Source organism: Erythrolamprus reginae, chromosome 3 (genome assembly GCF_031021105.1).
Source record: "Erythrolamprus reginae isolate rEryReg1 chromosome 3, rEryReg1.hap1, whole genome shotgun sequence".
NCBI lineage: Eukaryota > Metazoa > Chordata > Lepidosauria > Squamata > Dipsadidae > Erythrolamprus > Erythrolamprus reginae.
The window spans coordinates 61,357,361-61,385,112 of record NC_091952.1 but is presented as its reverse complement, the minus strand read 5'-3'; the positions used below and the strand labels follow the sequence as shown (position 1 = coordinate 61,385,112).

Sequence of the window (27,752 nt, the reverse complement as noted above, 5' to 3'; positions counted from 1 at the left end):
TTGGTTATATAACTCATATAAATAGGTACATTAAAATGAATTTTGAAAGATAAATCAAGTGCACTATATTCAATATGAATGAAAATCACATATTGGGTATTTGTGGAACCCTGGAGTGCAGCAGATAGAATATAAGAATCAGAGTGTTTAATGAGCACCTCTAATGAAGTAGATGAATCTTTTTGGTGATATTTCACACCCTGCTACAAAGGGAAGAAATGAAAGGAAATGAAAGAGATGAGTATGTAAGGAAGACAGAATGTATCAGTGAACACTCTGTCAAGATAATGCAGTAAAATGTCAAACAGCTTATTACTGCAACATGAATCCAAATGCTTGTTTTACTGAAAATGCAATACCTTCAATTTACCTTTAATATATTTATGACTAACTCAAGGCAGTGAATGTATCTAATGCTCCCTCCTCCTATTTTGCCCAGAACAACAAGCTTGTGAGGTGGGTTGGCTGAGAAAGGGTGGCAGGGCTAAAGTCAGCCAATCAGTTTTTATGTCTAAAACAGGATTAAAACTCATAGTCTCTTGCTTTCTAACCTAGTGCCTTAACCAATAGACCAAACTGACTCTCTTTAGTTTTCCAAAGCATTGTTATAAATACTGTTGTGTTAAAATATGAGATTCTCAGTTTTCCTTTCTCAATAAATAACTTTTATCACCTCAAAAATGTGGGGAAAAATGTAAATATGGAACTTTATCACAATGTTTAAGGCAGTATTTTTTTTAAAGATTAAAACTTAGAAAGCAATTAAGATTTGAAGTATTCAGGTCTTTAACATGCATCAGACTCAAACATTGGTATTTTGATGGGACAATTCAGGTTTGTTTTTAATCTATTATATGTAGTGTTTTCATTATTGTGAATTATAATTAAACTCATTTCCCATTAGAATTCTTTCAGTGATGAGAATTATTTTTATAGAAAAAGAGAAGAGAAGCCAAGATATTCCATTTGAAATGTTTCTAAATCTAGAGTTAAGAAGTCCCTTTAAAGGAGAAGCTAAACTGTTACTACTTATTAATAATAATAAGTATAATAATAATAATCTGTATATTAATAACAAAAGACTTAAGTGCCAAAGCCAACTGTAACAACATAGCCAAGAAGGCTTCAAGAGTTGTAAACCTAATCCTATGTAGCTTCTGCTCTGGCAATCTCTCATTACTCACCAGAGCTTACAAAACTTTTGCCAGACCCATCCTTGAATACAGCTCATCTGTTTGGAACTCATATCGCATCTCAGACATTAACACCCTTGAAAATGTTCAAAGATACTTCACAAGAAGAGCCCTTCACTCCTCCACTCGAAACAGAATACCCTACGAGACTAGACTTTCAACCCTGGGTCTAGAAAGCTTAGAACTAAGACGCCTTAAACATGATCTAAGTATTGCCCACAAAATTATATGCTGCAACGTCCTGCCTGTCGGCAACTACTTCAGCTTCAACCACAACAGCACAAGAGCTCACAACAGATTTAAACTTAATATTAACCGCTCCAAACTTGACTGTAAAAAATACGACTTCAGTAACAGAGTTATTGATGCATGGAACTCATTGCCGGACTCTGTAGTGTCATCCCCAAACCCCAACACTTTACCCTTAGACTAATACTTTCTCAGGATTATGTACTCTCTATACCTTAATAATGGTTTTCAGTGCACCTTCAATTTGTTTCTTATAAAAGAAATAAAATCCTGCTAGAATCTTTTTTCTTTCTCAAAACAAATGTATTATTTTTACTTAGACATGATAATGGTTCTAGAGCAAGGTGTCAAACTCGTAGCCCACGGGCCAATTGTGTCATGTGCTGAACCCACCCCCACTTGGTTTAGTAAAAGGGAAAGTCCCAATACATCATGTAACATTGCCGTGCTGACATTAGTTTGACACCCCTATTCTATAATATTACTGGATTTTGTATTTTCAGAATGGGAGTTAACAATTATTAGATTCTTTGTCTAGCAACTCCTAGACAGAGGAGTTCTACTTAAAAAATAAGCAAAAGTTTGCTATTTTCCCCTACAGTCCCTGTTAAAATTGAGTCAACTTTAGTAGAAATAAAGAGTTAATAGAGAAGATGAACCAAGAACAAAAGAAAAGCACCATGTAAAAGAAAGGAAAGTTGTTTCATTCCTAACTAGTATAGTTAATTTTGTCATCTCTGCACAGTATTTAATTTTTTTAATTATTGCGTCTTTCGGAGGTATATCCTCGTTTTTCCACCACTGTGCAAAGGTTAGTCTGGCTGCTGTAACTAAATGGACAATTAAATGTATTTGGGTTTTAGGCAGATTTTGTCTAAAAATACCCAAAAGGAAACATTCGGGGTTTTTTTTCAATTTTCAAATTTAATATTTCATCGATCCAGAGTCCAATTATATTCCAATACTTCTGTGCTTTTATGCATTGCCACCATAGGTGGAAATAAGTGCCTATCTCTTGGTGACACTTCCAACAGTATGGTGAAAGTTTATTGTTTAGTTTTGTTAGTTTTATCAGAGTAATGTGCCACCTGTAGAACATTTTAACTAAGTTCTCTTTGTAAGACGTGGCTATGGTTAGTTTGAAATTTCTGCTCCAGAGTAATTGCCATTCATCTTCTTTGATCTCTTTTTTAAGGTCCAGATTCCACTGTTTTACATTAATTTTTGTATTAATATTACCCAATTCGTTAAAATTTAAGTAGGAATAAAATTTCTTGATTAATTGTTCCTGGGGTCCTGTGCATAATTTGTCTAGTGGAGCATTTTTAACTATTCCAGGTTTGCTTTTATCCTTATTAAATTTAGTTTATATCTGTACGTATTCCCACTATTCCGTTTTTTGACCGAGATTTTCTAGTTCTGTCCTAGACCTGATTTCACCATTGGGATTTATTATGTTCTTGTACCTTATTATATTGTTTTTTTTATGAAAACGTCCTCATTTAATAATTGTTGGGATCCTTTCTACAGTTGGTTAGAGAAAAAAGAGAACACCACGTTACATAATTGAAATGATGGTTACAAACTCGACCAGATACAAATCCGATATATAGTTTTCTCATATTTTTGGCTATAGTGATAAGAGACTTTAGATATATATTGACAGAATACTTACTACTAAATTTTATAATCTCTATATTTAGATTAATTCAACGCTAGCACTTAAATACCTAGACGACTAACCTGATACTAGGGAATGAGCTAATAAATTAGGAACTGGTTCCCGTTTTCAATACAGCTTCCCTGGATATTCGCCAACCCCTTTACTTTCTCTATTTTCTCTATTTCCTTTGTTCTCTTTACCCTCTCCCCTCTTTTTTCTATTACCTTCTTTCTCACTCCTCTTTTTTCTCTCTATAAATTTCTATGTTCACAAATTGTTATACTATGCTAAGACTTAATTGTTTTCTGTTTTGATCAACTTTTATGTTTTGTATATATTTTAATAAAAAAAAAACAAAAAAACCCCAGTAATAAAAACAGTATAACAATGGGGGAAAATAAATAAAAGAAAGGAAAGTTAATAGAAACTCGTTAACAAAACAGAACCTATGTGATCCTAAAGAGTAATGGAATCATCTATATTCATCATTTCAAAATGAAGTTTTGTTCAGATTAAGTTTATCAACTAAGAAAATATTGTGATAAAGCTATTGAATGGTGAATCAGTGCTAAATAAATTCATTCTTAATTATGATGGGGGTTTCATCAAGGTTCTCCATTGTATTGATTCTTTAACCAAAGTGAAGCAGGGAACAAAATATTTATAAGCAAAATTAATGAAGGTTGTAATCTTAATATTTTGCTAAAACAAATTAAAAGCAATATCAGTAATCATTTTCTTTTGCTCATTGATTTATAAATATAAGGGGCAATAAGCAAACGGCAGAACCATTGTGAATTATTGTTGAGTAACTGTCTTAATTAAAATTAAATTTAAATATTTCCATTTATAGTTGACTGGAAACTCCTTTAGAACTTTTGCATTAAACAAAAAATAATGTTCTTACAACTTATGATTTTGATTATTATGAAATGGATAATAGAAAAATAGAAGCTTGTTTGTAATCATAGAATAGGAGAATAATTTTGTAACCATATTTATATTTGCAGTGTAAGAAATTGGCAGCTGATTCTATTTTTCATTCTTTCTCATTGCACTTTTCCCTTTTTCTTCTATGCTTTTTTTCTATTTTGTATTAATTGTTATGTTCTCTTTATAACTTTTAATATTTTTTAAAAGAACCCAGATCTTTCTCAGAACCATTTTTAGAACGATGTTTATTTTTATCATCAATGTTCTTGTTTTATAAAACTAAAGGTTTTTTGTCCATTCTCAATGTTTGTTTTTCTACTTTCCCAGATCCTAACACTGTCAGGTCCCCCAGAAGGAGGAACACGAGTCACTATTCGTGGTGTCAACTTGGGGCTGGATTTCTCTGAGATAGCCCACAATATACAAGTAGCTGGTGTGGAATGTGTTCCACTAGAGGACCAATACATTATTGCTGAACAGTGAGTTTGTTTGTTTGTTTATATACCAACTTTGTTATTTTTATAAATAAGGTGGTGAACATGCCTAATACTCTTCCCTCCACCTACAGTATATGAACTCTATGTGAGCAGATAATCAAATAACAGCACTAACGGTAATGTAAATAATATTTTATCTCAGAATGAAGTCAATAATTCAACTGAATATACCAATGCTAAGAATATTGTGATTTGAGACACTAATTTGTATAAATAAAGTTATAAGACTAGGTAAATCATTATGACAAAATATTATTTTTCAATGAACTGAATTGTTTAGTGTAATTTTAATTGATTCTTACTATGAGGAAGAAGCCATTGTCCATTTCCAATTATGTCTAGCTTGCTTCACAAAACTTTTGCCTTTGCTCTCCCAATAGTTTCAATAGAAAAATTACTGAAAATGGAAACAGTCTTAACTTTGGCTATTGCATTGGAATATTTCTGGTATTTTGGAACACCACAAAAACTCTGAATTCAGAGTTACAAAAGAAATGGGTAGACTCCAACATAATATATCTTTTTCTTTCTCTGCTCAGAAGATTTAATTTACAGATGAATCTGCAGAGACCCCTGTATGTGTCTTCTTCAGACAGAGCCATCATTTTCTCCATTCCTCTGGGTATCAAAGGGCCAGAATACTGGGCAGATGTAGTGAAAACTGATCTTTTCATTACCTATAACTGTGAAAAACATCTCTTTATCTAGTAATAAAGAATGAACAGCTATAGAGAAGGTTCCTTATACTAGCAGTGGCCACTGGATCTCTCTGCAGGACCAGATACTGCTAACCATGTAATTGGATTTTTATTAAACACTTGTAAAATACATTGGTTATTGTGTTACAGTTTCATCAGTTATTATAAACGAATATCTATACAGTGATCCCCCGGTTATTGCGTCCCCGACCATTGCGAACAGGGTAATTCACGATTTTTCAACCCGGAAGTCAAAATACCATCTACGCATGCGTGCCGGGCACGCATGCGTAGATGGCAGCGGCTTCCCTGGGTCTTCCCCCTCTTGCTGGCGTCAGCGAGGAGTTTCCCCACCGCCCACGCAAACTCCTCGCTGCCGCTCGCCCGCCCTTCGCCTGCCCACGCCGTTCGCTCCCCCCTCTTGCTGTCGGGAGGGCGAGAAGCCCTCCCCAGCACCCGCTCGCCCGCCCTTCGCCCTGGCGGAGAAATTCCAGCCCCCACCTGGTCCCGCCCGATCCTCCTCCCTGAGGCAGCTCGCCCTCCCATGGCCGCTTCCTCCACCCTCTATTGCAAGCCTCTCTCCTCCCATATTCTGCCCCCCTCCCAGCTTCCAAGCCGCATTCGCCTTCCTCCGCCACCACCAGCATCCAGCTCCCGGCCAAGCAGCCAGGAAAGCCGAGCCGGGCGTGGCGGGGAACATCGGCGCGGGAGGCAGGAGACGGCCGCCGTCACCGCCATACGCGGCTCGGCTTCTCTGGCTGCTGCTCCGGTCGCCCGATCGTCTCCTGCCTCCCGTGCCGATGTTCCCTGCCAAGCCTGGCTCGGATTCCCTGGCTGCTTGGCCGGGGGGGGGGGGCTCGGCCGAAAGGAGCTGGAGACGCAGAGCTGAACACACCCCTTCATCCCCAAAGGCCGGCCTTTTTGTCTGGGAGGGAAGATGACGTGCCGGTGGCACAGGGGCGAGGGGCGGGAGGCAAATTGCTGCGTCTCCAGCCCCTTTTGGCCGAGCCCCCCCCCTCCGGCCAAGCAGCCAGGGAAGCCGAACTGGGCTTGGCGGGGAACATCGGCACGGGAGGCAGCTTCTGCCGGACATGGGCAATGGGCGGGACAGAGAAGCGGGGAGAATCAGGAGGCTCCTTTGGCAGCTGGGGGCTGCCTGGCTTTGTTGTTTTGGCTGCAGCGGGTGCCAGGCAGCCTCCAGCCGCCAAAGGAACCTCCTGATTCTTCCCGCTTCTCTGTCCCGCCCATTGCCCGTGTCCAGCAGAAGCTGCTGCCTTATTGCTCTTTGCCGGCGGGATGCAAAGTGCTGGGGTGGGAGGGTGTCCTGACAGCCCCCCCACCCATATGCTTCGCCTCCCGCCGGGCAAGAGCGCTCGGGTGGCAACTTCTTCTAGATACGGGCGATGGGCGGGACAGAGAAGCGGGGAGAATCAGGAGGTTCCTTTGGCGGCTGGAGGCTGCCTGTCACCCGCTGCAGCCAAAACAACAAAGCAGGGCAGCCCCCAGCTGCCAAAGGAGCCTCCTGATTCTCCCCGCTTCTCTGTCCCGCCCATTGTCCGTATCTAGAAGAAGCTGCCACCCGAGCACTCTTGCCCGGCGGGAGGTGAAGCATTGGGTGGGGGGGCTGTCAGGACACTCCCCCACCCCAGCACTTTGCATCCCGCCGGCGAAGAGCAATCAGGTGACGGAAGGCAGCCGCTTGGGCCGAGAGGAGCCGGCCTTGATCCGCCAACGCGCGCTACGATCTTCCGGGCCAGCCAGGCTCAGCGGATCAAGGCCGGCTCCTCTCGGCCCAAGCGGCTGCCTTCCGTCACTGAGCCTGGCTCGCCCGGAAGTTCGTAGCGCGCGTTGGCTGCAGCGGCGAGCGATTTCGCCGCCGGTGCAGCCAACGCGCGCTACGATCTTCCGGGCCAGCCAGGCTCAGCGGATCAAGGCCGGCTCCTCTCGGCCCAAGCGGCTGCCTTGATCCGCTGAGCCTGGCTCGCCCGGAAGATCGTAGCGCGCGTTGGCTGCAGCGGCGAGCGATTTCGCCGCCGGTGCAGCCAACGCACGCTACGATCTTCCGGGCGAGCCAGGCTCAGCGGATCAAGGCAGCCGCTTGGGCCGAGAGGAGCCGGCCTTGATCCGCCAACGCGCGCTACGATCTTCCGGGCCAGCCAGGCTCAGCGGATCAAGGCCGGCTCCTCTCGGCCCAAGCGGCTGCCTTGATCCGCTGAGCCTGGCTCGCCCGGAAGATCGTAGCGCGCGTTGGAGACAGGCTTTGAGTTTTGGCTGCGGGGCGAGGGAGTTAGGAAAGTCCTACTTCTCCCCCCGCAGCCAAAACTCAAAGGCTGTCTCCTGCTGCCCGGTTTAGCCAGGACACGAGCGGCGAAATGACTTGGAGGAATGGTTTCAGCTTCACATTCCTCCAAGTCATTTCGCCGCTCGTGTCCTGGCTAAACCAGGCAGCAGGGGACAGGCGGTGGGCTGGGAGCCGCAGGCGAAAGGAGCTCGGGCATTGTTCTCCGGACCCCGCCCGCAGCCTGGAGAGGGAAAGGGCCGCCGCGGGGCTGAGCGGGCGGGGTCCGGAGAACAATGCCTGGCGCCGCGCTCCGATGCCCGAGCTCCTTTCGCCTGCGGCTCCCAGCAGCACTTTGAATCCAGCAGCTTCTGCTGGATACGGGCGGTGGGTGGGACAAGCAGCGCGGAAGCCAGGGGCTGTGGCAGCTCGCCCCCCCATCGCCCGTATCCAGCAGAAGCGGCGGGATTCAAAGGGATTCAAGGCTAACTTCTGCGCTTGGCTTGAGGACTCAGCTCGGAAGCTGCACGGGTGTTTTAAAAGGTCTCCGCCGGCATGGGGGGCTTCCTACCACCTCCCGAACCCCCAACTCGGGTTTGGGGGGGTGCTAAGAAGCCCCCCATGCCGGCGGAGACCTTTTAAAACACCCGTGCAGCTTCCGAGCTGAGTCCTCAATCTTCGGCTCCTCGCTAGCGCTGCGGAAGTAAAAATACCATCTGCACATGCGCAGATGGTGTTTGTACTTCCGCAGCGCTACTTCGCGAAAACCCGCTCGTTGCGGGGGTTCCTGGAACGGAACCCTCGCAACGAGCGGGGGATCACTGTATATAGCTATCACAATAAATTGGAAACAGTCCTTCTTCATGTGAGAATATATATTTCCTTCAGTTATATTTGTTATAAGGGAGATGTAACGGGGAAAATTACATGCTTTTGTAAAACATACTTGTATATGAATAGAAAAGGCCTAAAATAGGTATCATTTTTGCCATTTCCTAAGATGAAAATATGCATATTTTAATTTGTACCAAATGCAGTTTATTATCAAATAGGTTAATTTTATTCTTTTTAGGCGCTTATGTTGTGGCTAATGGTATCTTGTTCTATATTTTGAAAATTTTAAGAAATTTTGAATGAACTCTCCAATCCACCATTCTCAACTCTGTTGTCGTTTTTCCTAATTGATTCCACTGCAGAAGGGTGGCTTATAAATTTGAGTGAGTGAGTGAGTGAGCTAGTGACTGAGTAACTGAGTAACTGAGTGACTGACTGAGTTGAGTAAATAATTAAATAAATAAGTAAACAAATAAGTAAACAAATAAGTAAGAAAGTAAGTAAGTTTTAAAACGTTGAGTGAGCTTCTGATGCTCATGACTTTGACCTATAAAATGCCAATTTTTTCTCTCTTTTGGCTTTACAACCAACTTGTGCTCCTGGATGAAAAGGCTGACTCTTGTCCAGCTTCCTAGTGTTCCTCCCCAAACCCAAATAATCTGAAACAGAATCACTCCCTGGCTTCTCAACTACCAAGAAAAAAAGCCAATAAAGTTGACCTTTTCACGTATTAGCCTATTCAGTCAGTATATGTCTCTCTTGTCAGGCTCTTCTGATGTTCCTGCCTTCCACATCTTGAAACAGAAGAGAGATATGTAATTGGCAGGTGGGAAAGAAAAGCTGATTTTACTGTTCTCTTTAAAAAGTCTGAAAAATAGCAGAAGTTAATCTTTGTCCCAAAGTTGCCTCAGAAGATTCCCAAAAGTCACCCATGGAGTAGTTTTCCTCTGCTATATTTCTTTTTCTGGATATTTTTAATAGTGTGTTAAATATAACGGATAATTCCAAGACTAAAGGGTGGTTCTCTTTTATTAATAAAGATTGAGTTGTTCCTCAAAAGATGTTTTAGAGTCTCAGGGTCCTTAGTGTAGTTGCTTTAACTTTGGAGATATTATTATGACAATCATTAAGTGTTCTACCTCATGATTCTTGACAAATGTATCTTTTCTTTTATGCACACTGAGAGTATATGCACCAAAGACAAATTCCTTGGGTGTTCAATCACATTTGGCCAATAAAGAATAAGAATAGAGAAGGGTGCCAAAACATTCAGAGGATACTAGAAAAGAGAATCTTCTCAGGAAATCTTATGATTTTCTAAACTAACAATTATTAATCAAGATTCTTAAAATACCTGGCTTAATTTGGGGGGAAAAACAGTGTCAAGTACAGTTAAGCTACAGACAAAAATGAAACCTTAGCTTAACTCTACCTTTGTCCCTACTAGCTTTAGCTCTTATACTTTCAAGGCTGCTACTACTAACTCTAGTTTTGCTAATTAAAGCAATGGTTGGAGCTCATACACATGGTTCTTGATAAAATTAGACAGAAAATCAATAAACCTGGAGAGGCAAAAACTATTTCTAATATGAAGATCTCATGCTATTATTTTACCTTCTGCAATCTGGATTTGATTATGATGGGCTATATTCAGAGTCAACAGGGTCACATATCATTATTGGGATAGTAATTTGATTTTCTACAAATATGAACTGAGAAATATGTAGGCAAATTGACATGTTTGCAACCCCTGCAGTTCTTATCTCAACTGTCTTATCTTAACTATCTATCTTTTTAAAATTGCTTACAATACCTAAAGGAGATTTTTAGTATGGAGCAACCTATGCTTTTTTTCTTCCAGAGTTAAGGAGACAATTTGTCAGATTAGTCCTGCCATGATTGATCTAAAGTCTGTAGTGAGGCTTCAGGATATGTGTTGACTTGCATAACTTTAATGCCATGGGCAACACCCTGTTCTCAGTTTGTTCTTCTCCCTTTCAAAGCCACATGTGTTTCAATACTTATTAAATTTTGTTATTACTAACCAGAATGGAAAAAATGATACTTTGGTCACTCTGAAGAAATGTGATGTAGACACCAAAACACTGGAAACCTTATAGACAAAGCAGGTTCAAGACTTATGATCAGCTAAGAAACTGGCAACCTAGGCATAATTGGTTTATCAGAGCCATTTGTTCCTACATGTTTTCATCTTCCGTTAATCCATCACATTATCATAAGCACAGTCAAAACAACTATAAGAACATATTTTCAACATCAGGGAAGATCAAGATCCCTTTTCTGACGCAGGCAGCTCCTCTGATGCATTGACAGGCAAGCCTTCATGTCATCAGTCTTTCAGCAGAATATTGTGAGTTTCTGCTCATTTCATTTTACTTACAAGTTGGATCAGTCAGTGGGACCTAGATCCAAGATAGCAGAGTCTGAGTCCTGTAGTCTTTGGCAGCATTTCAACTCAATTTAGTATGCCCTTTGTGGATGTTTTTTGCATTGCCAATCAACCACAAAAGCAATCACAGCATTGACTATCAGATATCCCCAGGGTCTCCTATATGCTCTTCCTGCTGTTTCTCTAATTTGCAGAAAGTTAAGTCATGTATCTTATGTTCAAACTATAATTATATTTGGAATCTGGGTGCAATAAAAGTGTCCATCATGTTTAGCAGGGCAAGTCAGGAATGAGTTCTGGATTTTGCCGCTTCCATTTTGCTCATGGACACACTGTACTGAAAAAAAAGGTTCTATGCATGTGCAGAAGCAAAAATACCCAAACAAACCCAAGATGGCAATGGCTATGGCAGTGTTTTTCAACCAGTGTGCTGTGGCACACTAGTGTGCCGTGAAACATGGTCAGGTGTGCCATGGGGAAACCCAAACCATGGCCTGCATGCCGGATACGACCTGCGGAGGCTATTTATTCAGCCCATTGCCAGCCACCTCCATCCAAACATAAACATTCCCCTCACAATCCCTCCAGCTATCAGCGATAGGAAGAGTGGAGGCACAGGGAACGCTCACTGACCAATCACCTTCTAGGATTCATCCTGACCACTAGCGATGAACCAATAACAGGCCACCTCTCATCAATGTTCCCTCTAATTTTTTTTTGGTGTGAGCGGAAAAGTATAGTGTCTGAACGACAGTCCCTTTGGGACTGGGCGGCATAGAAGCATAAATAAATAAACAAATAAATAAGAAAAACATTCTCTTTTTTTATTAAAAGAAATTAATAATAAAACAAAACCAAAATCCAGCCCCCTTGCTGGAAGTCTGGGACGAAAGCGCTCCCAGCGAAGGGGCTGCGAGAGGGGAGGGGTAGGCATTCCAGAAACAGATGGAGAAAGCCCTCTCTCGCAGCGAAAGCACTCCAAGCCAGGGGGCTGCGAGAGAGGATTTTTTCCGTCCGTTTCGGGAAAGCCCGCCCCGCCCCTCTCGCAGCCCCCTGGCTGGGAGTGCTTTCATCCCGAGAAGCCGAAGCCACATCCACCGCCGCCGCGAGAGAAGTCTCGCCCAAGGCAGGAGGTGGTGGAGGAGGAGAGGGGATGGATCGGATGGGCGGGGGGCAGGGCCAAGAGGCCAGGAGCGCGAGGGAGCCGGAGGCACCATGGAGAGGCAGGGCAGCCGCGGCTCCCTTCTACTGCCCGCGCCTCCCCGCCCGTCGCCCCGCAGGCTGGCAGGGGGATGGGGAGCGCGCGCCCGAGGAAAAGGCTGCACGGGGGGGTATTTTGGAGCGCGCGCACACGCGTGTAGCTTATAGGGAACGCTGCCTCTCATCCATACCCAGGAAGGTCCCCGCTCAGGCTGCTGCACACTTGTCATTGTGTGGCTGCGGCGAGTAGTTGAAGCTGCTACTCCTCCCCATGGTCCCGATTTCTAATCCTAGTCAGGACTGGAGGGAAATGTTGCACTACTAGGTAAAGCCTCAGCCTCAGCTGGTTATGTCTGGAAAGGACATGACTTTAAAGGAGCAAGGGGAACTCTTTGAACTGAAACAAGATCGTGGTTTAAAGCTAAAGTTTTCTGATCTTCCTTTGGACAGTTTTTGGTTATCTGTTTCCAAGGAGTTCCCCATTCTGGCTAACAAAGCTGTTTTGACGTTGCTCCCGTTTTCAACCACATATCTATGTGAGCTGAGCTTCTCAAGCTTGACTCCGATAAAAACTAAAAACAGATAGAGAGACTGAGAACTGTTGAGGAAGAGCTTCGTGTGTGTCTTTCTACCATTCCTGCCAGGATATCTCTTTTCTGTTCATCAAAACAGGCCCAGGTTTCACACTAAGTGAGTATAAATACATTTAGAAATTATATTATTAACTACATGTATAATATGCATGGTGTTAGAATGTCATTTTGTGTCATTTTGGTTGGTGGTGTGCTCCAGGATTTTGTAAATGTAAAAAATGTGCTGTGACTCAAAAAAGTTTGAAAATCACTGGCCTATGGCACCATTGAGAGAATTGGCACGGGAGTGTTGCAGGCCTGGGTTGCTGCCAGTTCAAGCGACCCAGGCCTCCAAGTTACTAACGGTTCTATAGAATCAGTCTGAACTGGTAGGAACCCACCTCTGAGGCAAGTATGTATGAGATTTAAAAACCCAAAGCTTCCTGGATTAAAAATGAGAGTTTGAGATCTCGACTATCCTCCTCTGACAGACAAGATCTCAATCTCCCACTTCTAATCCAGGAAGCTTTGGGTCTTTAGATCATTCTAGCCCCACTAAACATGATGTCCACTTTTATTGAACCCAGATTCCAAAGATAATTAGTTTCAAGTAGAAACAGAAACATAGAAAATTGACGGCAGAAAAAGACATCATGGTCCATCTAGTCTGCCCTTATACTTTTTCCTGTATTTTATCTTAGGATGGATATATGTTTATCCCAAGCATGTTTAAATTCAGTTACTGTGGATTTACCAACCACATCTGCTAGAAGTTTGTTCCAAGCATCCACTACTCTTTCAGTAAAATAAAATTTTCTCACGTTGCTTCTGATCTTTCCCCCAACTAACCTCAGATTGTGCCCCATTGTTCTTTTGTTCACTTTCCTATTAAATACACTTCCCTCCTGAACCTTATTTAACCCTTTAACATATTTTTGTTTGTTTGTTTGTTTGAGTTTTATGCCACCCTTCTCCTTAGACTCAGGGCATCTTGCAACATGTTAGCAATAGCACTTTTTAACAGAGCCAATGTATTGCCCCCACAATCCAGGTCCCCATTTTACCCACCTCGGAAGGATGGAAACCTGAGCCAACCTTGGGCCGGTGATGAGATATGAATCGCTGACCTACAGATCTATAGTCAGCTTCAGTGGCCTGCAGTACAGCACTCTACCTGCTGCGCCACTCCAGCTCTTTTTTGTTTTGATCATGTCCCCCCCTTTCCCTTCTGTCCTCCTATACTGTACAGATTGAGTTCATTAAGTATTTCCTGATAAGTTTTATGCTTAAAATCTTCCACCATTTTTGTAGCCCGTCTTTGGACCCGTTCAATTGTATCAATATCTTTTTGTAGGGGATGTCTCCAGAACTGAACACAGTATTCCAAATGTAGTCTCACCAGCGCTCCATATAAGGGGATCACAATCTCCCTCTTCCTGCTTGTTATACCTCTAGCTGTGCAGCCAAGCATTCTACTTGCTTTCCCTACTGTCTAACCATACTGTTCACCAATTTTGAGACTATCAGAAATCACTACCCCTAAATCCTTATCTTCTGAAGTTCTGCAGTTGGGAGATTAAGAAGCAGCAGCTAATCTATTTACATTATAATCAGAATTGCATCTATGCTATTCCTTTATCTATTATTTTAGCTTAACAATGGCCCTATTTTGGGTGACTCAGTTTATCAGCTCACTTATAGGATATTGTAACAGTACTGTAAGAGGATAAAGTTATATTTCTATTGGGTTTTCAATAGTGATTTTTTTCCAGGTCTCAGTTCAACAGACCCTGTATCCTTAACAGCCTTACCTGGCAGGTGTTTTGAATATTTTCTTATGCTGGAATGTATTTCATATGTTTATGTAACATTTAATCCCCATGCCAAAACATTTATTCCTGGCCCTTGCTCTTGAAATGTTGTTATGTATACAACATACGCCTGGTATTTCCATTTAATGTTAAAACATTTAAATGTTTATATTTTATGAATAACTTTGATCTAGAACATGGGTGTTAAACTTGTGGCATCACATTGCAGTCCCATGACGTTTCACAATTTTTTCCCCTTTGTTGGGCTGGGATGGGAATGACCTGAGCATGACACATCCAGCCTGCAGGCGGCCAGTTTGACACCTCTGATCTAGAAAGTAGCTTCTTGGTGCTATTATTTCAGCAAAATCTATAGCAACTCAGATGATCTTACCCTTTTATTTGTTGTAAATGTTTTTTTCTCTTAACCAGATCCTTATCTGTTACTGCTTAGTTATATTCCAAGATATGTTTTTTTCTGTTTACAGGATTTTACAGTAAAATGATATTTCTTCTTTAATGGAATTTCTTTCTTTTTATAGATATAGTCAGTTGCATAGAATTCCAATATATAGTTTTCAGCAACAAGCAGCTTTTACTGATAATGCAGAAGTGACAGTTATCAAATGTCATGATTATTTGTACCATTTGTAATGACATATTTTAAGTGTAGTTGGGATGACTTCTGTAGGTCTATTTGCAATGAGAGACAATCACAAAAGCAATCAGTTTCATATTAAAACAATTGTGTAAGTATAAAATATCAGTTTCTCCCTTAACCTGGCTCATTTTAGAGTACTATCGTTAAACTTCCTGAACTGCTAGCTAATCTAACTTTCCTTTCAACCTTAGTCAATTCCATTTCACCTTTCAATTTAATATCTGTTCAAATATCTCCCCAATTGCCCTTCTCTATCAACCTCAACTGACTCCAACTGAGAATCTAGAAATACAGTGATCCCTCGATTTTCGCGGGGGTTACGTTCCAAGACCTCCCGCGAAAATCGATTTTCCGCGAAGTAGCTGCGCAGAAGTAAAAACACCATCTGTGCATGCGCGCCCTTTTTCCATGGCCGCGCAAGGGCTTGAAGTTGAAGGCGGGGAGCGACGAAAGTGCGGAGGCTGGCAATGATTGCTTTTAATGTCGGCCACCCACCCAGCGCCTCCGACCTCCTCGCCGCTACCCCCCCGCCCGCCCAATTTGCCCCTCTCACCGGCTTTCTTGGGGCACGAGTCCTCCTGCAGCAGCGCTGGCGGCAACGGCTTCTCGGCTTTTAGAATGCCGCCTCCTTCCTTCCTTCCTTCCTTCCCTTCCTCCTTCCTTCCCTCCTTCCTTCCCTCCCTCCCTCCTTCCTTCCCTCCCTCCTTCCTTCCTTCCCTCCCTTCTTCCCTCCTTCCTTCCCTCCTTCCTTCCCTCCCTCCTTCCCTCCCTCCTTCCCTCCCTCCTTCCTTCCCTCTCTCCTTCCTTCCTTCCCTCCCTCCTTCCTTCCCTCCCTCCCTACCTCCTTCCTTCCTTCCCTCCCTCCTTTCTTCCCTCCTTCCTTCCTTCCCTCCTTCCTTCCCTCCCTCCTTCCTTCCCTCTCTCCTTCCTTTCCTCCCTCCTTCCCTCCCTCCTTCCCTCCCTCCCTCCTTCCTTCCCTCCTTCCTTCCTTCCCTCCCTCCCTCCTTCCCTCCCTCCTTCCTTCCCTCCTTCCTTCCTTCCTTCCCTCCTTCCTTCCCTCCTTCCTTCCCTCCCTCCCTCCCTTTTTCCCTCCTTCCTTCCCTCCCTTCTTCCCTCCCTCCTTCCCTCCTTCCTTCCCTCCTTCCTTCCCTCCCTCCTTCCCTCCCTCCTTCCCTCCCTCCTTCCTTCCCTCTCTCCTTCCTTCCTTCCCTCCCTCCTTCCCTCCCTCCTTTCTTCCCTCCTTCCTTCCTTCCTTCCCTCCTTCCTTCCCTCCCTCCTTCCTTCCCTCTCTCCTTCCTTTCCTCCCTCCTTCCTTCCCTCCCTCCTTCCCTCCCTCCTTCCTTCCCTCCCTCCTTCCTTCCCTCCTTCCTTCCTTCCCTCCCTCCCTCCTTCCCTCCCTCCTTCCTTGCCTCCTTCCTTCCCTCCTTCCTTCCCTCCTTCCTTCCCTCCCTCCCTCCCTTCTTCCCTCCTTCCTTCCCTCCTTCCTTCCCTCCCTCCTTCCCTCCTTCCTTCCCTCCTTCCTTCCCTCCTTCCTTCCTTCCCTCCTTCCTTCCTTCCCTCCTTCCTCCCCTCCCTCCCCTCCCTCCTTCCTTCCCTCCTTCCTTCCCTCCCTCCCTCCCTCCTTCCTTCCCTCCTTCCTTCCTTCCCTCCTTCCTTCCCTCCTTCCTTCCCTCCCTCCCTCCCTTCTTCCCTCCTTCCTTCCCTCCTTCCTTCCCTCCCTCCTTCCCTCCTTCCTTCCCTCCTTCCTTCCTTCCCTCCTTCCTTCCTTCCCTCCTTCCTCCCCTCCCTCCCCTCCCTCCTTCCTTCCCTCCTTCCTTCCCTCCCTCCCTCCTTCCTTCCCTCCTTCCTTCCTTCCCTCCTTCCTTCCTTCCTTCCCTCCCTCCCTCCTTCCTTCCCTCCTTCCTTCCCTCCCTCCCTCCTTCCCTCCCTCCTTCCTTTCTTAAAAAGCACTTAAATAATGACAGAATAAAACCCCCCAGCCCTCACCTGTGTTTGAATTTCATTCACTCAGTCATTCATTCATTCTTCTGTATGCCAATCAGTCCCAACACTTTTAACCCATAAATTACCATTTCCCCTTCCCATTACCTCTACCTGTACCTGTACACATTGAATAAGACACTTAGTCATCCTGATAGTTATAAATGATAACAATATTTATTTACATTTTTTGGGGGTGGGTGGGTTAGCATAACTAGGATAACTCGGGATCTTCTTCTATCACCATTTCATCGGGCACTTCTACAATGGACGCTGCAGGTGATGGTGTGACAGACCGCTTGGTTTTCGTGACAAACATAGTTATGGGCAGTTGTTGGCGCATTTTCTTTTTCTGGGCTAACATGGCTCTGTATGGTGCAAAGGTGTTGTCAAGGGAGGCCTTAAAGTGTATAGAGCGAGTCATGTTGGGATCCCAAAGTTCCACCATGCGTTGGACATGTGCAGCAGCTCTGTTCAGTTCTGCAAGCCGCTGAAGCGTTAGGCCAACATCTTCTTCTTCCTCAGCTTGTTCAGCTTCCTCTTCCTCCTCTTCTTCACTCACTGACCTGGTCAGCTCCTCCAGATCTTTGTCTGTCAGCGGTAGGCCATGCTCATCAAGCAAACCATTGACTTCATCTGGAGTCATGTCAACGAAGCCTTCTCCACCCAGTGCCTGTGCCAGCTTCACAGATTTCTGGACTGCAGCATGTTGAATTTCTTCGGGAGCAAATCCCTTGTAATCATGCACCACTTCTGGCCACAATTTCTTCCAGCAGGCATTCATTGTCTGTGACTTCATATCCATTAAGGCATTCTGAATGTTCTTCAGACACGATGCAATCGTGTACTGACGCCAGTAGGCCTTCAATGTGAAGTTTTCATCAGCATCCATTGCTTCCACGATACTTCCAAGGGAATTGCGCGTGTACAGTGCCTTAAATGCGCGGATAACACCTTAATCCATCGGCTGGATAAGCGATGTGGTGTTTTGTGGCAAAAATTTGACTTGTACCCCACCATGTTCATGTGCCAGGTCATCACGGCCTCCAGCATTGTCCATTAGGAGAAGCACTTTGAAATTGAGTCCTTTGCCAGCCAAATAATCCTTCACCTGTGGGATGAAGCACTGATGAAACCAGTCCCGCGTGAGGGCTTTTGTAATCCATGCTTTAGGATTATGCATCCAGTACACTGGCAATGCATTCTTATTTCTGTTCTTGAGTGCTCTTGGATTTCGTGACTTATAAATTAGCCCTGGCTTCATTAAAAAGCCTGCTGCATTCCCACACATGATCAAAGTTACCCGATCTTTCTGGGCCTTAAAGCCAGGAGCTTTGGCTTCATCTTGCATCAAGAAAGTCCATGAAGGCATCCTCTTCCAGAACAGGCCTGTTTCGTCCATGTTGAACACCTGTTCTGGAAGGTAGCTCCCTTCTTCAATTAGGTCTTTAAACGTGCCCTGGACGTACTTTTCGGCTGCACCTGTATCTGCTGAGGCAGCTTCTCCATGCAATGACACACTCTTCAGGCCATAGCGCCGTTGAAATTTCTCGAACCACCCTTTGCTTGCTGTGAATGTGGATGGGGCTGAAGAAGCAGAAGATGTTGATGGCTGGGGGTCTTCAGAGTCATCAGCACCTTCACCAGCACCTTCATCTGCAGAGAATGACAGGAAAGGGAGAGAGAAGTGACTCTTGAATGAAAGCATACAGTACTGTATGGTAAAAGCACTTAAATAATGACAGAATAAAAAACCCCAGCCCTCACCTGCGTTTCCCTCATCTGCATCGCCTCCTTCTGTGTTTGCAAGACGGGTGTACAGTTGCTGTGCCTTTGTCCGTATGGTGCTGGTATCCAAAGCAATGCTCTTTTTGCGGCAGTCTTGTACCCACACGGACAAAGCAGCTTCCATCTTCATAAGGCGTTTGTTTCTAGGCGTCACCATTCTTTTTGCAGCCTTGTTGAATGTTATCAGAGAAGTTTGCCTTATCTTCTTTTCGTCTTTCCGAATGTATCACACACTCGATTCGTTGATCCCATAATGCCGACCAACATCTGCATAAGAGCGTCCTTCTTTCAGCATGTCCAAAAGTTCAATTTTCTCCTTAATTGTCAGCATCTTCCTGCTCTTTTTAGCGTCGCCGCCTCCGCTCCGCGTGCAACGTTTAGGAGCAATCTTCCAACAAGTCTTAACAAGTTCCAAAAGTTCCAAAGCACGCTGGGCAAACAACACTGATTGTCCGAGATTTCTGTCCATCAGCAGTTGGGTGAAATTTTTGCTTTTTTTTGCGATGGCAAAGCTGATTGGCCGAGATTTCGGCCAATCAGCAATGGCAGACGTCAGTTTGGTGATGACGTATGACATCATCGGGCGGGAAAAACCGTGGTGTAGAAAAAAAAACGCGGACTATTTTTAAATTATTATTTTTTGAAAAACCGTGGTATAGCCGTTTCGCGAAGATCGAGCCCGCGAAAATCGAGGAATCACTGTACCCCTACTTGAAATCTAAGCTTAACTCTTCATCACTAACAGTGGCATAAACAAGTTCCATGCTTATAACCATCAAACAAAGTATAAATTATATATGAACAGATTTCCATAATGTTAGTACTATGGCATCTTTTCTTTCAGAAAAGTTATGTATTAACCAGGAAAGACTGATGTTCTTTTCATGGATCCAGCGAAGTTGTTTCTTCTTTTCCTACTAGCCAATAATTGCTTTTGCCTTGTTTCCACCCACATACTAAGATATTTTATTTATTGATTTGTTTATTTGGTTCAACATTATTTTTCCCTCTCTTTGGTTAAGTTCAGCTTTCATCCATTTAGTTTTTTACCACGGATATCCAATTTTGAGTCATTAGCTCAAAAAAGCATGCCTACTCTGATTTAATGCAGCTTTTCTTTTTTTCATATAAGATGTATGCACGAATGTCAAGATGAAATCTAACATGCAAAACAATAAAACCAATGACTTTTAATAGAATGCACAGGATAGGAAGCAATTCTGCAAATAAAATTCTAAAATAAGTGTGCCTTTGGGTGTGTGCACATGTGCACACATGCGTGCATGTTACTGCAAAGTGAAATGTTCTGGTATACTTTTAGCACCATTGCTTTGTGTAGCAATGTGAGCCTGAAATTTCCCATCTCTTTTGCTGCATATTAAAACTAATATACTGTTCTAGTTTACTGCATTCTACTTGATGTGATCTCAGTGTGCATGACCATTTTGAAACGGGGCTACTGTTTCCCTGGCGGCATTCTACTTCTCTTTCTTGCTTCTAGACATCCTTAACAATCTTCTGCTTCTTTTCAAAGTGCCAACATGACCCATAAGGCACATGGTTGGGGTGGAGGAAGCATATGTTAGCAATAGTTTATGCTTAATTAACCCTTGATTAATCAGTTCCCGGATGACTTCTGAAGGCAGCTTCCAGCACAACGATCCGCATGATTCTAAATTCCTGACATTTCCTTCTTTCTTATTCCACTGCACTGTACAGTGAGAACCCTGTACTTGTCGAGCCAGATTCTTGACTAGTATAAATTCAGTGGCACCCCAGTGGTCTAGGTTATACCCATCTCAGAGTGGGAAAAAACTGGACTTTTAGTTTAAGGACCTTTAAAATGTTTATTTATTCAGCATTTTATTTTCTGCCCAGGTCTGGCCTCCTGTTTTGCTAAGCCACTTTCTTTCAGAACAACCTTGCGGTTTACGTTCATTATCCTCCCCACTCCGATTGGAATGCATCCAGCCATGCTGCCAGATGCAGGCATCCATTTGTTAAGCATGCAAGGCAGTGACAGCAGTTTAATCCAAATAGGCCTCTGCAGGAGTCAATTCATTTATTTCCCTAAGAAAAATGTCAGCTAAAAAAAATTAGAAAACAGGTGTGTAACAAAAGACAGGCAAATAACCCCTTCCCCGGTGACACGTATCCTTGTATTTGTTCCTTATTTTATTTGTTTTTTCCATGGCAGGGTGGGGAGAGGAAGGGGGAGTGAACGTATTGAAAGGAGGATTATGCTCATCTATGCAGGAAAGAAAAGAAAGACTACTGTATGATGTGTTTGCATTAACTAAAAGCATTAGCGGAAGCATAGCTGGGTTAGTCTCTGTCGGCAAAAGACAACGAAGGATTTCTTGAACTGTAAACTCTATGTTTATGTAGCAAAATTGTGAACTAAAATCCATTTTATTACAGGCAGGATGTCGAAAAATGGGGGGGGGGGAATGACACAGAAAGCATGGGCTTGACTGGGGCCAATTTTAGGAATTTGGGTGCTCTATGCAACATTAGGATAGGACTGGTCTTTTCCTAACTTTTTCAAATGTATTCTTGCAAAATGGAATTCCTACAGAATCTGAACTAAAGGTAAAGGTAAAGATGCATCTAATATAAACAACCCAACTACATTTTTTTAGTGAGCTTCTTCTCTATCTTTTTTTCTCTTTTTTTACAGAGACACACTTCTCTTGGCAGCAAGGGGAATATGGGTTTTATTTTTGAAATGTTATTTCCTTTCTTTTCTGCCCTGCAAATATTGCTCTCAGTTTATCATCTGTATGCTAAGAGAAAATATCTTAACCATTCTCGTGTTCCATTCTCAAAATGGGAGGAGATGGTTCATCAGTTCTCTCTCTCCTTTCTTTCTGGGGGGCTCTGAAATTTGCACCTGAATAAATTAACTCAAGGGTCCTTTTTGTGCTTCACATTTGTGCTGTTTTGCCTACATTTTCCTTTTCTAAGCATGAAGTAAATATATCCTAGATGTATCTATACTTTTACCATGCCATTGCAGCCATTGTTTTTGTGTCAGCTACGTAAAGAAAACAGAATAACAGAAAATCTATTAATCGAAGAACAACAATAGAATGGTTCAATACCGGTCAGGCATTTCCCAGGCACGTGACAGTCATAGGACCCTTGGATGCAGTAGGCATCGTTTCCATGTCCATCAGTGAAGGTTACTGGAACAGAGGGGGGGGGGGTTCTTCTTAAACTTTGCAGTAGCTTCGGCATCTGTTGTGCTCCTCTTCTATTGCTTGCCTAGTTTTAGAGTATTCAGAATATGCAGAACATAAATCAGAAGGTACCAAAAACATAGCAGTAGCAGCAGTAGCAGTAACATGCAGAGTGCAAGGAGGGAAGGGTTGGCAAGTAGTTGGGTGGGCATTCACAGTTAGCAGAATCTTTTCCATAAAACAAAAGAGGGTTAAATATAGATAGTGTTCAAATTACAACCCTAATGGAGCCTGTGGTTATTAAACAAATATTATCAATATGTTAATTAATTAATTAATTTATTTATTAGATTGGTATGCCGCCCCTCTCCGTAGACTTGTGAACAAAGTGAACCTATTGTTCACTATGAAGCATTTTTGCTGAAAACTGGAAGTAAACACTGGCTTTTGCCAATAACATACATTAATTCACATGGCACAGGATGCTGCAAACAGCCATAAATGTGGGCCAGTTATGAGGGGGGAACTTCAGAACTGGGTCATACGTGGGGGTGTCTGTTGTAACTTCAAATGGTCGCTAAGCAACTAGTCAAAACTTGAGAACTACTTATAGAACTTTTTGAGTTATCCAGTCCCATGATCCTATGATTCGCTATAACTTAACCTCTCTGTAACAATTATTTATTGTTTTTGTTATTTTTTTAAAATTTATTTATTTATTACTTAGATTTGTATGCCGCCCCTCTCCAAAGACTCATGTACCATTGCAGACTCATTGCAACATGTACCAACATTGTGAATATGTTCTGGCAATGCAATTCTTTTTAGACTGTGTGGAGTGAGAGTGTGAGACTTTTGAAGCTCAAAGGGCTGGGCACTGCTTGAGTTCTGTTTTGAACACTCCTATTAGTCAGTTGCAGAAAGAACTGAGGAGTTCGTGGGGTTCTCTTGCCTGTTCACTATATTCAACTCCAGCAGAAGAAAAGATAACAGAAGGTCAGTTGCAGATTGATTTGTGAGAAACTTTGGAATTAAAGTGGAGTGAAACAGTGCCAGTGAAAGTGCTCTCGGTAAATAGAGAGAAGCTCTGCCTTTGTGTTTCTAAAGGCCAACAGAGATATTTCTTATGGTCAATGTTAAATCTGCTGAGAGCTATTTATAATAGCGGCCATCACAGAATGGCATGGCAGAGTTTTCCACAGAATAATTGTGTATTCTGTAGTAGCTTACTGCTGCTCTGGCAACAACTCATAAGCAAAGAGGTACCTTGTTTATTTATGGCACTTTCCTTGTTTATTTATGGCACTTTCTGAAATGTAATCTTACCAGTTCCACAGGGGAAAAGATTAATAAAAGGTAAAGGAGTACTGCTAGAAAGTAAAAAATGACAATTGTAGCGATACTATACTCTATGTATAGTAATCTGCATAGTAATTAGCCTTTCCTTTTACATCATAACATCTATGACAAGGAGAAAGTCAAAGGGAGCACAGAGAGGCTTAAACCTGTTCCTTAAATTGTATACATATACAAAGGGACAGAGATTTGATTATGCTGCTACCACTGCTATACTTTTTTGACAGATATGAAACCACCTCACCCCATGGATGCCAGAGCTCCTGGAGCTTTTCACTAAAGGGCATACTGGACAGAAGACTGTCCTTCTCTATGCACTGCTTATACTTCTGTTTTCTTGTATTAGAACCTCTTTCCATGCAGTCTTCCCATCTTTTTTCTTGGCATCTTCCAAAGGCACTAAGACTCTTCGTTGGATCATTCTTTTTATTATTTTGTTTATTTATTGATTTATTTTGTCAAGTATGTATTTGTAGTATACAAAGTATAACAAGATTTATATACATGATACTAGGAAGAGAAAATTATTAATTATTATTATTATTATTATTATTATTATTATTATTTATTAGATTTGTATGCCGCCCCTCTCCGTAGACTCGTAGGACAGCGCCATCTATTTTCAGGGTTAGTTGATTTGGCAGGTGAGTAGGCACACTGATGCACTTATGCACTCCCCTTACTCACCTCTTAGGAATCAGGTGAGGTCAACAGTGGATAGTCTAAGGGTAAAATTTTGGGGGTAAGGTGATGATACTACAGTGTCAGGTAGTGAATTCCATGCATTGAGTACACAGTTACTCAATTCGTATATGCTGCAGTCAAGTTTGGAGCAGTTTACTTTAAGTTTGTATCTGTTGTGTGCTCATGCGTTGTGGTTGAAGCTGAAGTAGTTGTAGACAGGAAGGACATTGTAGCATATAATTCCCTGCATGAAAGAGGAGAATGGGATAATGGTCCATGATTAGTTTAGTAAGCCCCTCAGTCACATCTTTGATCTTTGCTCCTAGGAGGTTGCATATCTCCTTTTATAGATTGTTCGCTCTATAAATTGTTGATTCCATTCTTCTGAGAAATGTATCATTTTCCCATAGCTACCACACAAATGAATACACACTTCTTTTTTTTCTTGGGGAAATCTGATCTACCTTTCTTTCTTTCTGTTCTGTTCTATTCTGCTACACTTGATTTCATGCTGTAACAATTCTACATTAAAGAAAATATCATTGCTAAATGCTAATAATTATAGAGGAGTTAATAATAAGGTCATGGAAGGAAGAAACCCTAGATTTTTTTCGTTGCTTGCCTTTTGCCTGAAAAAGTAAGTGAAATAGTTGGAGGCCAAAGCTCTAATCCTACCAAATATTCACAATTTAATTTATGATTTCAGGGATTCTGGCTCAAGGGAGCAGTAGATACATATAGCTATTGTGGGAGATTTTGTTCCTAATTTATTTTAGGCAAATCACAAAATTGCTAACCATCTTGGTTGTCTCTTCTCAAAAAGCAGAAAAGCTATGTTTATCTGTTGTTCCTGCCTGAAGTGGTATAGAAGTCCTAGCACTTATAAAGTACATTTTGATCCTCATATAAAAGATTCTATAGAAGAGCAAAGTAATATTATTACTGTAATAGCTTGGGGCTGTGCACTAATGCCATCATAAGCTAGAGTTAAGAATAGGCTGCTTAGCCATTATACTTTATATGCCATAGTGTTTCATTTTATTTTTAGACGGGGATTATTAAAATTATCCTCTTTTGATGATACTAGGAAACCCCGATTTTATAATCACAACTCCAATTAGTACTTTCAAGCTTTCAAAGATTCTTAACATCATTAGAACATTTATCCTGGGCAGATAATAGCAAGGATCAGCTGCTTTTTCAAGTTGAATCCAGATAAAAGGCTTCTTATAAGGATTCTGTGGGCAGGTTGGATTCTGAGACAGTATTGATTTACCGTACTTTGTCCTTGCTATATATCAATGGCAATTAGGTTAATATAGGTAAAGAGCCACTTAACAAAGTAATCAGACCCCTTGACTCTTCCAAAAGCACAATTTCCTAACAGGTTTATCTGTAATTCTTTGCCTGGCATGAATTAGTATTTCTATCTCAGATTAGATGATCCATAGGAATTAATGTGCCATCTTTAATTTTATACTAGTCAGTGGATGTTTTTATTCAAAGATAGCAAAGCATTAAAAAATATATATTGTTGTAGAGACCTTTAAAAAAAGGTCTAGGAATTGAAAGGAGTTACTGGAAAGCACCCAGGTTGGATAAGATTGTTATGTCATTGTGCCTTCAGAAAATGAAAGTGATGCCATCCATATTATGATAAATTGTTGGGGAAAGGAGCCTCAGATTGGAGAAAACTCTTTCAAAAGTATACACTAAAAGTGCAAGCAATTTCGATAAGGAGGAAAAAACTAGCAGAGAAAGCCCAATATGACTGCAAAAAGTTTAATGGAGATTTGGTAACAAAAACAAACAGGAAAATGGAAGGAAGAAAAAAAAAATAGTCTAGAATTGTAGAAATGATATTAGTCTAACGCTCAAAATGAACTCAGTTTCGTAAAATTTGCTAATAGTAAGAAAATAGTATTTGTAATAAAAGTCTGGATGTGTTCAAATAAAAGGAAAACAAAGGAAGGAATAAAGAAAACAAATCATTTTACCAGCTGCTTAATGAGTATGGCAAAATGTTAGCAGGCACCAAATAAAAAACACAACTACTCAAGAGAAAGAGAAAGGGAGTAGGACTAGAGTTTAACATTAATGAAAAAAACATAGCTAGGGAATACCTATTTAGCCCGAATGAATTTAAATCTCTAGGGGCAAATTAATTGAATCTAGGGCACTAAAGGATTTGCTAATTATACGATTGTGCTGTTGAATATCATCATTTTCTTAACAGAATTCAAAACAAACATTTTCCCACTGGAAAGATTCTTATAATTAATTACAAAACCATATTTCAAAACTATTTTAGTCTGCTTGTAACTTTTAAAGATCTAATTACCCTTTTGCTGTTAATTCAAAATATTATTTTAAGTTTAAATTTGTATTTAAAACTTTTTTTCTGTAAGGTTTGAAATTCTCAGGCCAAGCTTAGAAAGACAGAGATCAAACCAACTAAAGTTCAAAATCTTGGCAAACTAAATTTTTGCTACTCTTCCCTAACCTATATATCCTGAGAGATTCTAGGGAGGGCTATCCTAAGTCTTCTTTCTCTGACTTATCTCCAGGGTGTATTGTTTCCTGTCTCTAACTTCCTGTCTCAACCCCCTCCTTCCTGAGAAAATACCATTTCACCTTAGTCCATCACACCACACACATACTATTTATTATTATTTTTATTTATTTATTTATTTATTTATGTCAAGTACATATTAGTAGTATACAAAGATAACAATGTTTATATACATGATACAAGTAAGAGAGAAATATTAGGACAGGGGCCGGTAGGCACGCTGAGATCAACAGTGGATAATCTAAAGGTAAAGTTGGGGGGGTTACATTATGATACTACAGAGTCAGGTAGTGAGTTCCATGCATTAACTATTTGGTTACCAAAGTTGTATTTCCTGAAGTCAAGTTTGGAGCGGATTACTTTAAGTTTGTATCTGTTGTGGGCTTGTGTGTTGTTGTGGTTGAATCTGAAGTAGTCATTGACAAGAAGGACATTGTAGCAGATGATTTTATGGGCTATGCTTAGGTCGTGTTTAAGGCGACGTAGTTCTAAGTTTTCTAAACCTAGGATTGTAAGTCTAGGGTTGCGTAGAGTATTCTGTTGCGAGTGGAGGAGTGGAAGGCTCTTCTAGTAAAGTATCTCTGGACATTTTCTAAAGTGTTTATGTCCGAAATGCGGTGTGGGTTCCAGACAGATGAGCTGTATTCAAGGATTGGTCTGATGAAAGTTTTGTATGCTCTGATTAGTAGTGTGAGATTACTGGAGCAGAAGCTAAGCTCAACCCAGACAAGACAGAGTGGCTCTGGGCATTCCCTCCAAAGGACTGTTCCATGTATCTGTCCATTGCTCTGGGGGGGAGGTTTTGACCTCTCAGATAGGATTCGTAACTTGGATTTCCTCCTGGATCCACAGCTAAATCTTGAGCACCATCTTTCGGTTGTGGCCAGGGGGACCTTTGCCCAGGTTTGCCTGGTGTACCAATTATGGCCCTATTTGGACCAGGAGGCCTTGCATACAGTCACTCAGGCCCTCATTACCTCCCGTCTTGACTATTGCTATGCTCTCTACATAGGGCTACCCTTGAAGAGTGTTTGGAGACTGCAGATAGTCCAGAATGCAGCTGCGCAAGCTGTTATGGGTGTACCTCGGTATGCCCCTAAAATACCAACACTCCGCATGCTGCACTGGCTGCCGATTAGTCTCCAGTCACAATTCAAGGTGTTAGTTATCACTTATACAGCCCTACATGGC

General features: G+C 42.1%; 1 protein-coding gene across 2 annotated transcripts in view; it reads left to right on the top strand.

Moving 5' to 3' along the window:
- PLXNA2 (plexin A2) overlaps positions 1–27,752 on the top strand; it is a 545,151-nt gene that overhangs the window by 411,848 nt on the left and 105,551 nt on the right. For both annotated transcript variants that reach the window (XM_070745594.1, XM_070745595.1), the window contains one exon: positions 4,366–4,517. In XM_070745594.1, the coding sequence (XP_070601695.1) occupies positions 4,366–4,517 (152 nt within the window). The remainder of the gene's footprint in view (positions 1–4,365; positions 4,518–27,752) is intronic.